General features: G+C 51.7%; 1 protein-coding gene across 3 annotated transcripts in view; it reads right to left on the reverse strand.

Annotated features, from left to right (window-relative positions):
- The window catches only part of LOC141050807 (nuclear factor 7, brain-like), a 48,929-nt gene that overhangs the window by 4,682 nt on the left and 29,192 nt on the right, over positions 1–15,055 (reverse strand). For 2 of the 3 annotated variants that reach the window (XM_073547473.1, XM_073547474.1), the window contains exons 2-3: positions 2,591–2,665; positions 1,386–1,546 (exon numbers count right to left, since the gene is read on the reverse strand). In XM_073547473.1, the coding sequence (XP_073403574.1) occupies positions 1,386–1,546; positions 2,591–2,665 (236 nt within the window). Of the gene's footprint in view, positions 1–1,385; positions 1,547–2,590; positions 2,666–11,044; positions 11,055–15,055 lie in introns of those variants that run through there. The other variant, XM_073547476.1, reaches the window with a different exon arrangement.

Here is a 15,055-nt window from a genome sequence, read left to right on the forward strand (position 1 = left end):
ATTTGTTTATAAAAAAAAAAAAAAAGCACACCCCCTGTACCTGCGTGACACCAGAGATTTTTTTTCTTTCAATAATCTATGTCAACATTTGCTTTCGGGCTTCGACACTGCAGAATGGCGTCATTACCAGTATCACTCTCTTACTATGTGGAATAAGCTGTGTACAAATGTAGCAGAGCTGGGATCGTCATTCGGTGCCGCTACTGTAGACTTGTGTGTGATGTCACAACGGCCGCAGAACAGCCCGATACATCATAGCACAGAGCCAATACAGTGAAGAAGCCGCGCACCATGACACGCCCAGCTCTGCTACATCTATATTACCAGGCCGGGATTGCAGAAATGTGTCAGGTTTATCCGGCCGCCTCTGCACGGTCCGGGCTGTTTGGGACAGACGAGCATGATAGGAAGCCACACCTTGGTTCAGGAGCTGCAGCATAGTCCAGTATCACGCTCAGGCATGGAAGAATTACAAAATGCTCTGAAAAGCAAAAACCCTCCAGACCGGAGGGATTTATCTCTTTAGTGTACGGCTCGTTGCCTAGGTTACAGGCCACCCTGCAGTTTCAGAATAGGCAGTCACCTAGTCAAGGAGCGTGTGCTGCGCACAGGTTCTGTCCCACCTGCCCGCGCCACACTGGATCTGTCCGGCATCCACAACCCTGGGTTTCCCCAATGGCACCTCTGCTGGCAGCCTGGGGAAGCGCACAGTTCTGGCCTGTGACGCAAACTGTCAATCATCAGAAGCGCACAGCCCCCCAGCAAAGCAAGATGCCGAGAATTGTGTGCTCCAGAAAAAAAAAGATGATGGGACGCCCCCTACTGTGTATATGCGGATCAATTATATGAGCGCCGCAGACCTGGCTGCCAAAATCCAAAAAGGGGTGCAGGCGGCCATGGCCAGAGGATAGTGACTATGTAGTGAGAAAAAAAAATATACTAAGAAGTGCCCCGGAGCATGGATATATCACAATCACATGATGGCTATAAAAGTTATAAAAGAAAAATTAAATTATGACACCTATGAGGACGGCTCCCATCCAGTCGCGGTGGTACCGCGGCACAACCCATGTTATTATGGGTGCAGGCAAAAAGTGCCAGTGAAAAATCTGACTGCAGCCCCTTCATACTATGATCGTCTGGGTCCTTGCAGATTGGCACAATACATTGCCTAAAAAAAAAAAATTCCTGCATATAAATGTGTAAAGTCTCACCACGGCTTAAGCCATTTACATGGACTGAGTACAATCAGCGTCCATTCGGATACGTGTAATCACAGCAGAGAAGTTTATTGGTAGAGACGCAGAGGCGTGATTACAGAGCGTCCCATTGGCGTGGTGAGCGCTGCGGTGGAGCAGGACTGACACATTTGGGGCTTGTGTTACCTTCGCTTCAGGTTCCTCGCCCTCGTTCTTCCGTTTCTGGGGTGTCTTTCCGTTCTCCGTGATGTCTGAGCCGGTGCCATTGGCCACTTCGGCCTCCTCCTTTACTGGCTTGGGAATCACCAACCGAGTTTTGTCAACCCACTCGTTTTGTCGTCGATTCACTGCGAACGGGGAAAACCGAACTTACAACATAATTTCATACTATGACTGTGGGTGTCTGACCAGCCTGAACTTACCGTGCGGAGCTTGTGACTGTCGCCATCACGGGCGTTTGTAGAACGATTGCCCCTTGGAAGCTGCAACAACTGCAAGTATTCGGACAACTCAACCATCGAGAACAAAACTCATGGTATAAGGATCTTCTGGAAATGTCCGAGAGAACATGCAACTTGTCATGGGTACGACTGAGCACAAGAAGCAATGTGCCCGAAACCGAGACTTCAGAGCTGGATACTCAGAGGGGGAGGAAAAAATGGCAACAGGAGCAAGCATCCGTCATCTCAGGGTGTAGGCGGCCGTGATTATAAGGCTGTGGGATTGAGGGGCTTGTAGCCTGTCCTGTAACCCACTGATGGGAAAGGCAGCACAGGGCATCCACTCTATACGACTGGATACTGCAATCCTCCAATGCCAAAATTAAGAGAGAAAAAAATGGTCGATTTTGGCAGTTTTCCAGAATAAAGAATCAGTAATTATCTTGGGGTCCTGTACTACAGAAGACACGGGAATGTCCATAAGGTCAGAGGCAGAGATGAAGCCTTGGGCCTCAGTTATCAGAGCGTACAACTTTCTGCCGGACACTCGGGTGTGAAGGACCGTGTTTAGTCATGGACAACCGCTTATTTGTGACTCCTCTTTCCATGGAAACGCTAACCGATAAAGCCGCCAGAAGCGAGAGACATCAAGAGATAACGGAAAGAGCGAGCCACATGGTATGACACAAGCGGGGCAAGTGTAGCCCCGGGCCCAATAGACTTCACAGAGGTTGCACTGGGTCTGGAGAAGGAGGAACCGGAGCGGCTCAAGAGGCCACTGAAGTTACTCGTGTTGAGGAAACCATCCACAAGCAGGACAGTGATGAGACTCTCCGGAGCGAGGCATTGAACATCCAGGAATACGGCGCCTTACAAGGAATGGAGGCATTATCTGCATTCTCACCCACCTCCCCCCTTTATTATAGACGGCGAGCCCCAAGGATTACTTACGACCAGCATAATGCACGTAGAACTCCTCCCGGCCCGCCTGCTTGTTCATTCGGGTCTTCACGATTTCTGCGTCATCTGGTAGAAAGTAAAAAACAAAAGCAAAAGACTCAAGAATCTGCAGAATACAGGCCCCCCCACATGAGAGGTCAGCTCTACTAGAGATCATGGTGTATGGTCTGTCTACTGCGATGATGGCAGAAGCCTTAGGGCCCATCACACATGGTAGAAGCTGTCCTGTGTCTAGGTGTACACAGGGGATATAAAGGCCATACACCCATTATAATGCCAGGTAAAAAGAATCCTACCAACAATCAATTCAGAACTTTCCCACCTCTAATGTCACCCATAATCTGTACAAATGCATTGAGAATCAAGCTTTCAGGGGGGAAATAAAGAAACAAAACTACAATAATATCTCTCTCTCTCTATATATATATAGATAGATATAGATATATATATACGCCTTATCGTGTCTGTCTGTAACCGAAATCGCGGGCAGCTCAGCGACAGGCGCAGCTGTTTGTAACGGTAAGCTGCGCCTGCTGCTGATTGGTCGCGGCCGCAGGCCTTAATCTGTAAAAAAGAGAATTAAAATAAAAAAAAGTTATTCTCACCTTCCGACGGCCTCCTGTCTTCTTTCCACGCGCCCGGCCTCGCGTTCCCAGTAACGCTTTGCGGCTTAGACCGCTGATGACGTCACTCTCGAGAGACTTTTGTACAGGGCAGCGGAAGTGACTGGTCGCGGCCACAGCGCCGCGTTGCTGATTGGTCGCGGTCAGAGGGCCGCGACGCTTATTGGTCGCGGCTCCAGGCCTGCGTTGCTGATTGGTCGCGACTACAGGGCCGCAATGCTAATTGGTCGCAGTCAGAGGGTTGCGACGCTGATTGGTCGCGGCTACACGGAAAGGGGGGTGAGGGGACCATGCATACCACGATTGGGGCGTGAGGGGACCATGCATACCACGAAAGGGGGGTGAGGGGACCATGCATACCACGAAAGGGGGGTGAGGGGACCATGCATACCAGGATTGGGGGGTGAGGGGACCATGCATACCAGGATTGGGGGGTGAGGGGACCATGCATACCAGGACTGGGGGGTCAGGGGACCATGCATACCAGGATTGGGGGGTGAGGGGACCATACATACCAGGAAAGGGGGGTGAGGGGACCATGCATACCAGGATTGGGGGGTGAAGGGACCATGCATACCAGGAAAGGGGGGTGAGGGGACTATGCATACCAGGAAAGCGGGGTGAGGGGACCATGCATACCAGGAAAGGGGGGTGAGGGGACCATGCATACCAGGAAAGGGGGGTGAGGGGACCATGCATACCACGAAAGGGGGGTGAGGGGACCATGCATACTACGAAAGGGGGGGTGAGGGGACCATGAATACCACGAAAGGGGGGGTGAGGGGACCATGCATACCACGAAAGGGGGGTGAGGGGACCATGCATACCAGGATAGGGTGTTGAGGGGACCATGCATACCACGAAAGGGGGGTGAGGGAACCATGCATACCACGAAAGGGGGGTGAGGGGACCATGCATATCAGGATTGGGGGTGAGGGGACCATGCATACCAGGATTGGGGGTGAGAGGACCATGCATACCAGGACTGGGGGGTGAGAGGACCATGCATACCAGGACTGGGAAGGTGAGAGGACCATGCATACCAGGACTGGGGGGGTGAGGGGACCATGCATACCAGGATTGGGGGGTGAGGGGACTATGCATACCAGGATTGGGGGGTGAGGGGACCATGCATACCAGGATTGGGGGGTGAGGGGACCATGAATACCAGGATTGGGGGGTGAGGTGACCATGCATACCAGGATTGGGGGGTGAGGGGACTATGCATACAAGGATTGGGGGGTGAGGGAACCATGCATACCAGGATTGGGGGGTGAGGGGACCATGCATACCAAGAAAGGGGGGTGAGGGGACCATGCATAACCAGGATTGGGGGTGAGAGCACCATGCATACCAGGATTGGGGGGTGAGGGGACCATGCATACCAAGAAAGGGGGGTGAGGGGACCATGCATAACCAGGATTGGGGGTGAGAGCACCATGCATACCAGGATTGGGGGGTGAGGGGACCATGCATACCAGGATTGGGGGGTGAGGTGACCATGCATACCAGGATTGGGGGGTGAAGAGACCATGCATACCAGGATTGGGGGGTGAGGAGACCATGCATACCAGGATTGGGGGGTGAGGGGACTATGCATACAAGGATTGGGGGGTGAGGGAACCATGCATACCAGGATTGGGGGGTGAGGGGACCATGCATACCAAGAAAGGGGGGTGAGGGGACCATGCATACCAAGAAAGGGGGGTGAGGGGACCATGCATATCAGGATTGGGGGTGAGGGGACCATGCATAACCAGGATTGGGGGTGAGAGAACCATGCATACCAGGATTGGGGGGTGAGGGGACCATGCATACCAGGATTGGGGGGTGAGGGGACCATGCATACCAGGATTGGGGGGTGAGTGGACCATGCATACCAGGATAGGGGGGTGAGGGGACCATGCATACCACGAAAGGGGGGTGAGGAGACCATGCATACCAAGAAAGGGGGGTGAGGGGACCATGCATACCACGAAAGGGGGGTGAGGGGACCATGCATACCACGAAAGGGGGGTGAGGGGACCATGCATATCACGAAAGGGGGGTGAGGGGACCATGCATACCAGGATTGAGGGGTGAGGGGACCATGCATACCAGGATTGGGGGGTGATGAGACCATGCATACCAGGATTGGGGGGTAAGAAGACCATGCATACCAGGATTGGGGGGTGAGGGGACCATGCATACCAAGATTGGGGGGTGAGGGGACCATGCATACCAGGATTGGGGGGTGAGGGGACCATGCATACCAGGATAGGGGGTTGAGGGGACCATGCATACCACGAAAGGGGGGTGAGGAGACCATGCATACCAAGAAAGGGGGGTGAGGGGACCATGCATACCACGAAAGGGGGGTGAGGGGACCATGCATACCAGGATTGGGGGGTGAGAGGACCATGCATACCAGGACTGGGGGGTGAGGGGACCATGCATACCAGGATTGGGGGGTGAGGGGACCATGCATACCAGGATTGGGGGGTGAGGGGACCATGCATACCACGATCGGGGGGGTGAGGAGACCATGCATACCAGGATTGGGGGGTAAGAAGACCATGCATACCAGGATTGGGGGGGTGAGGGGACAATGCATGTTAGGAAAGGGGGATGAGGGGACCATGCATACCAGGATAGGGGGGTGAGGGGACCATGCATACCAGGATTGGGGGGTGGGGGGACCATGCATAACAGGAAAGGGGGTGAGGGGACCATGCATACCAGGATTGGGGGGTGAGGGGGACCATGCATACCAGGATTGGGGGGTGAAGGGACCATGCATACCAGGATTGGGGGGGTCAGGGGACCATGCATACCAGGACTGGGGGGTCAGGGGACCATGCATACCAGGATAGGGGTTTGAGGGAACCATGCATACCAGGATTGGGGGGTGAGGGGACCATGCATACCAAGAAAGGGGGGTGAGGGGACCATGATAGGGGGGTTAGGGGACCATGCATACCAAGAAAAAGGGGTGAGGGGACCATGCATACCAGGATAGGGGAGTGACTGTGAGCATACATACCAGGATTGGGGTGTGAGAGGACAATGCATACCAGCAAAGTGGGGTGAGGGGACCATGCATACCACGAAAGGGGGGTGAGGGGGACCATGCATACCAAGAAAAGGGGGTGAGGGGACCATGCATACCACAAAAGGGGGGTGAGGGGGACCATGCATACCACAAAAGGGGGGTGAGGGGACCATGCATATCAGGATTGGGGGTGAGGGGACCATGTATACCAGGATTGGGGGGTGAGAGGACCATGCATACCAGGACTGGGGGGTGAGGGGACCATCCTTACCAGGATTGGGGGGTGAGGGGGACCATGCATACCAGGATTGGGGGGTGAGGAGACCATGCATACCAGGATTGGGGGTTGAGGGGACCATGCATACCAGGATTGGGGGGTCAGGGGACCATGCATACCAGGACTGGGGGGTCAGGGGACCATGCATACCAGGATAGGGGTTTGAGGGAACCATGCATACCAGGATTGGGGGGTGAGGGGACCATGCATACCAAGAAAGGGGGGTGAGGGGACCATGATAGGGGGGTTAGGGGACCATGCATACCAAGAAAAAGGGGTGAGGGGACCATGCATACCAGGATAGGGGAGTGACTGTGAGCATACATACCAGGATTGGGGTGTGAGAGGACAATGCATACCAGCAAAGTGGGGTGAGGGGACCATGCATACCACGAAAGGGGGGTGAGGGGGACCATGCATACCAAGAAAAGGGGGTGAGGGGACCATGCATACCACAAAAGGGGGGTGAGGGGATCATGCATACCACAAAAGGGGGGTGAGGGGACCATGCATATCAGGATTGGGGGTGAGGGGACCATGTATACCAGGATTGGGGGGTGAGAGGACCATGCATACCAGGACTGGGGGGTGAGGGGACCATCCTTACCAGGATTGGGGGGTGAGGGGGACCATGCATACCAGGATTGGGGGGTGAGGAGACCATGCATACCAGGATTGGGGGTTGAGGGGACCATGCATACCAGGATTGGGGGTTGAGGAGACCATGCATACCAGGAAATGGGGGGTGAGGATACCATGCATACCAGGATTGGGGGGTGAAGGGACCATACATACCAGGATAGAGGGGTGACTGTGAGCATACATACCAGGATTGGGTTGTGAGAGGACCATGCATACCAGCAAAGTGGGGTGAGGGGACCATGGATACCAAGAAAGGGGGGTGAGGGGACCATGCATACCAGGAGTGGGGGGTGAAAGGACCATGCATTCCAGGATTGGGGGTGCATTATTGCATTATTATTAAATCTTCAAAAATAAACTGCATATATATTCTAGAATACCCGATGTGTTAGAATCGGGCCACCATCTAGTGTAGTTACATAAGTGTGAATACCCTCCTATAATCGGGGCTGTGTTCAGAATCGGCTGATCACATTCCCCCCATGTTACATAGTAGTCAGCGCTCCGCCGCAGTCATTTAAGGTACTGTCACACTTAGCGATGCACCAGCGATCCCGACCAGCGATGTGACGTGGTCAGGATCGCTGATACATTGCTAAGTGGTCGCTAGTGAGCTGCCACACAGGCAGATCTCACCAGCAACATCGCTGGGGACGGGAGTCGCTACTTACCTGTCACACTAGGCGATCCTGCGTCCTCCCGCCTGGCTCCATGCTAGTCTCTCCACAGGAAGCTGACAACGAGAAACAGTCCAGCCTGTTCTCGCGCGATCAGCTATAAGCAGCGGGGGAGCAGGTCGTAGGTAAGTATCAGACACAGCAATATTGCTATAACGTCACAAGTTATAGCGATATTGCTAGAGATATCGCTTAGTGTGACAGGCCCTTTACAGTCACTGATTAACACCAGAGAAAGCGTTCTTGTCTAGGAGGATTTTCCTGGTCTATAAACAGCTGACAACACAGCAAAGGATCTCAGTGTAGAAAGTTATCAGCCAGGAGAACAAAAATATTTCCAAGCATTATATCTACTGTGGGGAACTGTGAAGACGTCAAGAAGTGGCACAACAGTAACATTACCTAGAATGGGACGTCCCCCAAAATATGGTGAAAAGACAAAAAAATTGTCTGTAGAGAAAGTCCAATCTGGCTGAAGTTTTCATCCATAAGTTTCTGATTAAAGCACATAACTCTGCCCTTCACCTCTCCAAACAAGCGACTTCACTGCCCTCATCAACTCACTATCCAACAATCCTAAACCACTACTTGATACGGGTCAGTCCCACAGTACGGAAGTGTCGGCCCCAACAACCGACCTCAGCGCTGACCATCTGGCCACTTATTTCAAAGAAAATATTGGTGATGACTGTAATAGTCTCTCGATCCCCATACATCAAGAAGAGGTTACCAGACTCCTCGCCCTACAACCCTACCAGTGACCCCATCCCCCAGCTGTCACCATTCACCTAACAAATACTACCCTCATTCATCCATTATAAAAACACCTCTGGACCAGAGCTGTGCTGCTGACTACACACCGGTCTCATATCTTCCCTTCATCTCTAAACTCCTAGCACACTTGGTCCTCTCCCACTCCCATCTGATCCACTCTCAGATAACGCTCTTCTCGACCCGTTACAATCCGGTTTCCGCTCTCTTCACTCTACTGAAACTGACCTCACTAAAGTCTCTAATGATCTACTATCAGCTAAATCTAATGATCGCTGCTCCCTGCTGATCTTCTGGATCTCTGCAGCATTCGACACTGTGGATCCTCAGCTCCTCCTCACTATGCTCCGCTCCATCGGCCTCAAGGACACCGTTCTCTCCTGGTTCTCCTCCTACCTCTCTGACTACTCCTTCACTGTAGCATTTGCCAGCCTTTCCCCTCCTATTCACTAGTCATGTTTCCTTAGGATTCAGTCCTAGGCCCCCCCACCCACTATTGTTAGGGATCCTCAGGGTTCAGTCCTAGGCTCCTACCTCCTACTGTCGGGTTCCTCAGGGTTCAGTTCTAGGCCCCCGTTCCTCTTACTGTCGGGTTCCTCAGAGTTCAGTTCTAGGCCACCTTCCTCTTACTGTTTGATTCCTCAGGGTTCAGTTCTAGGCCCCCTTCTTACGGTCAAGTTCCTCAGGGTTCAGTCCTAGGTTCCTTCCTCCTACTGTTGGGGTCCTCAAGGTTCAGTTTTAGGCCCCCTTTCTCTTACTGTCGGGTTCCTCAGGGTTCAGTTCTAGGCCACCTTCCTCTTAGATTCCTCAGGGTTCAATCCTAGGTTCCTTCCTCCTACTGTTGGGGTCCTCAAAGTTCAGTTGTAGGCCCCATTCCTATTACTGTTTGGTTCCTCATGGTTCAGTTCTAGGCCCCCTTCCTCCTACTGTTCGGGACCTCAAGGTTCAGTTCTACGCCCGCTCCTCTTACAGTCAGAGTTCCTCAGTGCTCCGTCTACACCAGGGTTCCAACTCCAGTCCTCAAGGCCCACCAACAGGTCATGTTTTCAGGATTTCCTTAGTATTGCCCAGGTGATAACTGCATCAACTGTACAATAAAAGGGAAATCCTGAAAACATGACCTGTTGGTGGGTATGGAGGACTGGAGTTGGGGAACCCTGGTCTACACCGCCCCTACTGGACAAACCATCAGTAGATTTGGTTTTCAGTACCATCTCTACTCTATACCGATGACACTCAATTATACATATTGTCTCCCACATTACTACAAAATACCAGGGATTGCCTGTCCGGGGTCTCCAACATCATCACCTCCTTAAATCTGAAACTGAATCTCTTCAAAACTGAACTTGTGTTTCCTCCCTCTACCTGACATTGCCATTTCCATGTGTGCTTCTACCAAACCCCCCCCAGCAGAACACTCGCTACCTTGTGGTTATTTTTGACTCAGATCTTTCCTTCACTCCATATATCATCACTCACTCATGTCACTTACACCTTAAAAACATCTCCAAAACCTGACTTTCTCATCTTTGACTCTGCAAAAACGCAATGTCGCTCTTCTTCATTCTCAACTGGATTACTGCAACTCTCTGACTGGTCTCCCTCCTACTAAACTCCCTTCTCTCCAATCTGTCCAGAATGCGGCAGTCATCACTTCTCATCTACACCGTACCAGTCCTCTCCACAGTGCTGCATCGCCCTACATCTGCTCACCTCGGACTACCAACCTACTGGGCTCTCCACAGTGCTGCAGGGGGGTATACACGGTATATAGGGGTTGGGTCCATCACTCACGGTAGGAGCTGTCCTGTATATATAGTATATAGGGGGATACACGGTATATAGGGATCGGGCCTATCACTCACGGTAGGAGCTGTCCTGTATATATAGTATATAGGGGGATACACGGTATATAGGGGTCGGGCCTATCACTCACGGTAGGAGCTGTCCTGGTTATATAGTACACAGGGGGCAACACTGTATATAGGGGTCGGGCCCATCACTCACGGTAGGAGCCATCCTGTATATACAGTGATACACGGTATATAGGGGTATATAACACTCACGCTAGGAGCCGTCCTGTATATATAGTATATAGGGGTAACACTGTATATAGGGGTCAGGCCCATCACTCACGGTAGGAGCCATCCTGTATATATAGTATATAGGGGGATATGCGGTATATAGGGGTCGGGCCGATCACTCACGGTAGGAGCCATCCTGTATATACATTATATAGGGGGATACACTGTATATAGGGGTCAGGCCTATCACTCACGGTAGGAGCCGTCCTGTATGTATAGTAGATAGGGGGATACGCGGTATATAGAGGTCGGGCCTATCAATCACGGTAGGAGCCGTCCTGTATATTTGGTATATAGGGGATACGCGCTATATATCTGTATCCGGCCGATCACTCACGGTAGGAGCCGGCCTGTAAATATGGTATATAGGGGATATGCGGTATATAGGGGTCGGGCCTATCAATCACGGTAGGAGCCGTCCTGTATATACAGTATATAGGGGGATACACGGCATATAGGGGTCGGGCCGATCACTCATGGCAGGAGCCGTCCTGTATATATAGTATATAGGGGGATACGCGGTATATAGGGGTATATATCACTGACGGAAGGAGCCATCCTGTATAATAATAATCTTTATTTTTATATAGCGCTAACATATTCCGCAGCGCTTTACAGTTTGCACACATTATCATCACTGTCCCCGATAGGGCTCACAATCTACATTCCCTCTCAGTATGTATTTGGAATGTGGGAGGAAACCGGAGACACCGGAGGAAACCCACGCAAACACGGGGAGAACATACAAACTCCTTGCAGATGTTGTCCTTGGTGGGATTCGAACCCAGGACCACAGCACTGCAAGGTATAGTACATAGGGGGATACGCGGTATATAGGGGTTGGGCCGATCACTCACGGTAGGAGCCGTCCTGTATATATAGTATATAGGGGGATACATGGTATATAGGGGTCGGGCTGATCACTCACGGTAGGAGCTGTCCTGTATATATAGTATATAGGGGATACACGGTATATAGGGGTCGGGCTGATCACTCACGGTAGGAGCTGTCCTGTATATACAGTATATAGAGGGATAAGCGGTATATAGGGGTATATATCACTCACTGTAGGAGCTGTCCTGTATATACAGTATATAGTGGGATACGCGGTATATAGGGGTATATATCACACATGGGAGGAGCCGTCCTGTATATACAGTATATAGGGGATACACGGTATATAGGGGTATATATCACTCACAGTAGGAGCCGTCCTGTATATATACACGTAGTCGCCTCCAGCAATTTCAAAGTACTAATTTCTAATTACTTTGAATTAGACTGGAATTGACTGTAAGGTAACGGACTATAACACCGCAACAATGTTTCGGCTTCTTTTTACTATCACCCCCATACTACTCTATTTCTCCCTAACTCCTGCAATCCCTCCACCCAGTAAGGAACTTGACATTTCCCCCTCCATCCTTCCCAGCCATCTCACCTCTTCGTCACAACTGTTCCTCCCCATACAATCCTTTTTCTCCAGACACACACGGCCACATCATGTCCTATCCTGCTCCCACCTTCTAATGCTCTGTCTACAACTCCTTATTGCTGGCGACGTATCCCCAAATCCTGGCCCTCCTCAACACCTCCCTACACTCACTTCTACCACCCTGCCACGATCCTCTACACGTCTTCGCAACCATGATAACCTCATACCCATTCATCCAGCCCCCACTCCCTCAACCCCCTTACCTGGAGTCCTATGGAACGCACACTCTGTCTGCAACAAGCTGTCATTTATCCATGACCTCTTTATCACCAACAAACTCTCCTTCCTCGCCATCACTGAAACCTGGCTCACTCCCTCTGACACAGCCTCTCCAGCTGTGCTTTCCTATGGCGGATTCCATCTTTCTCACACCCCTCGCCCCAGCAATAAACGTGGTGGAGGAGTTGGCTGCTCCTGTCTGATACCTGCTCTGTTACCCCAATTCCTTTGCCACCCTCTGCTACTCTTCCCTCATTCGAGGTGCACTCCGTCCGCATCTATTCCCCCTCCAACCGGCTGTCATCTACCACCCCCCAGAACTAGCCAGCTCCACCTTTCTCGACCACTTCACCACCTGGCTACTCCATTTCCTTTCTGCTGACATCCCCACCATCATCATGGGTGACATCAACATCCCCATTGACACTTCCACCCCGGCTGCCTCTAAACTACTATCGCTCACGGCTTCCCTCGGCCTCACTCAATGGTCCCTGCGGCCACTCACAAAGATGGTCACACACTGGACCTTATCTTCACCCATTTCTGCTCCCTCACTAATCTCAATAACTCACCCCTCCCCCTGTCTGACCACAACCTACTGACATTCTCTTCCCTCTCCTCTCCTTCTGCGCAACCCCCTCCATAAACTTGCTCACCCTCGCAGGAATCTCAAACACCTCAATTTACAATCACTCTCTGAATCCCTTCTCCCTCTTACAGACATAGCTTCCCTTCATGACACAGATGCTGCTGCCACCTTTTATAACACCACAATAACAGCAACGCTTGATTCGGCTGCCCCCCTCAAGCAGAGCAAAACTCGAACAATCAACAGGCAGCCCTGGCTGACCAGCCTGACCAAAGAACTGAGACGGGTTTCCAGAGCCGCTGAGCGGAGATGGAAGAGAACCCATTCTACTGAGCACTTCAGCGCATACAAGCAGTCCATGCTCTCTGCCGCAAAACAAACTTACTTCGCATCTCTCATATCTTCCCTGTCTCACAACCCTAAACAGCTCTTCAACACTTTCAATTCTCTACTCCGTCCCACAGCACCTCCTCCCCCTCCTCTCATTTCTGCCGAAGACTTTGCCTCCTTCTTTAAGCAGAAAATCGACACGAGCAAACAAAACTTTGGCCCGCAGCCCCCAATGCCCCTCTTAGCCACTCAGCCCTGTTCTGCAAAAGCCAGCTTCTCCACCATGACAGAAGATCAGCTCTCCACCCTTCTGTCAAGATCACACCTCACCACTTGTGCCCTCGACCCACTCCCGTCTCACCTCATCCCTAACTTGGCCACAGTCCTCATCCCATCTCTAACACACCTTTTCAACCTTTCACTTAAAATGGTGCCTTTCCTTCATCCTTCAAACATGCCTCAATCACACCCATCCACAAAAAGCCCTCCCCTGACCAATCCTGTGTCTAACTATCGCCCAATATCTCTTCTCCCTTATGCCTCAAAACTACTGGAACAGCATGTATATCTTGAACTGTCCTCCCACCTCTCCTCCTGTTCCCTCTTTGACCGGTTACAATCTGGCTTCCGACCGCATCACTCAACTGAAACTGCCCTAACTAAGGTCACTAACAACTTACTAACCGCCAAGAGCAAGCGACACTACTCTGTCCTCCTTCTCCTGGACCTGTCCTCTGCCTTCGACACTGTAGACCATTCCCTCCTGCTACAGACTCATCCCTTGGCATCACAGACCTGGCCCTGTCCTGGATCTCATCATACCTAACAGACTGACCATTTAGTGTCTCCCTCTCACACATCACCTCCTCACCTCACCCCCCCTTTGTTGATGTTCCTCAAGGCTCTGTCCTAGGACCCCTACTATTCTCCATCTACACCTTTGGCTTGGGATAGCTCATAGAATCCTACGGTTTGCAGTATCACCTCTATGTCGATGACACGCAGACCTACCTATCTGGACCCGACCTTGCCTCCTTACTGAATGAAATCCCACAATGTCTGCCTGCTATCTCAGCCTTCTTCTCTGCTCGCTTTCTCAAACTGAACATGGACAAAACAGAATTCATCATCTTTCCCCCATCTCACTCTACCCCTCCACCAGACCTATCCATCAATATCAACGGCTGCTCTCTTTCCCCAGTCCCCTACGCTCGGTGCCTTGGGGTGATCCTCGCTCTCTTTCAAACCACATATCCAAGCCCTCGCCTCCTCCTGCCGCCTCAAACTCAAAAATATTTCCCGGATCCGCTCATTCCTCAACCACGAAAACACTAGTGCATGCTCTTATCTCCCGCCTCGACTACTGCAACCTCCTACTCTCTGGCCTCCCCACTAGCACTCTGGCTCCGCTCCAGTCCATCCTACACTCTGCTGCCCGACTAATCCACCTGTCTCCCCGCTATTCCCCAGCCTCCCCCCTATGCCAGGCTGTTGTGAACTCACTTTCTGGTCTACCAGTTGTGAGTTCTCCTTCCGGGCTCCCTCTAGTGGTAACAGGAGGTAGTGAGGTTGATTTAATTAGTAGAGATCTGCCACCTGATGAGGATAACGATTGGATCTCTGGAATCTCAGACTGGATTTAAGACAGCCAACGGCCTATTCTCGTGCTGGTGATTCCTTCTGGCTTTTCAGGTCTTGGTTTTCAGCTCTGTTCC

The sequence above is a fragment of the Dendrobates tinctorius genome, unplaced genomic scaffold, assembly GCF_039654945.1.
Source record: "Dendrobates tinctorius isolate UK_male_01 unplaced genomic scaffold, ASM3965494v1 ptg000152l, whole genome shotgun sequence".
NCBI lineage: Eukaryota > Metazoa > Chordata > Amphibia > Anura > Dendrobatidae > Dendrobates > Dendrobates tinctorius.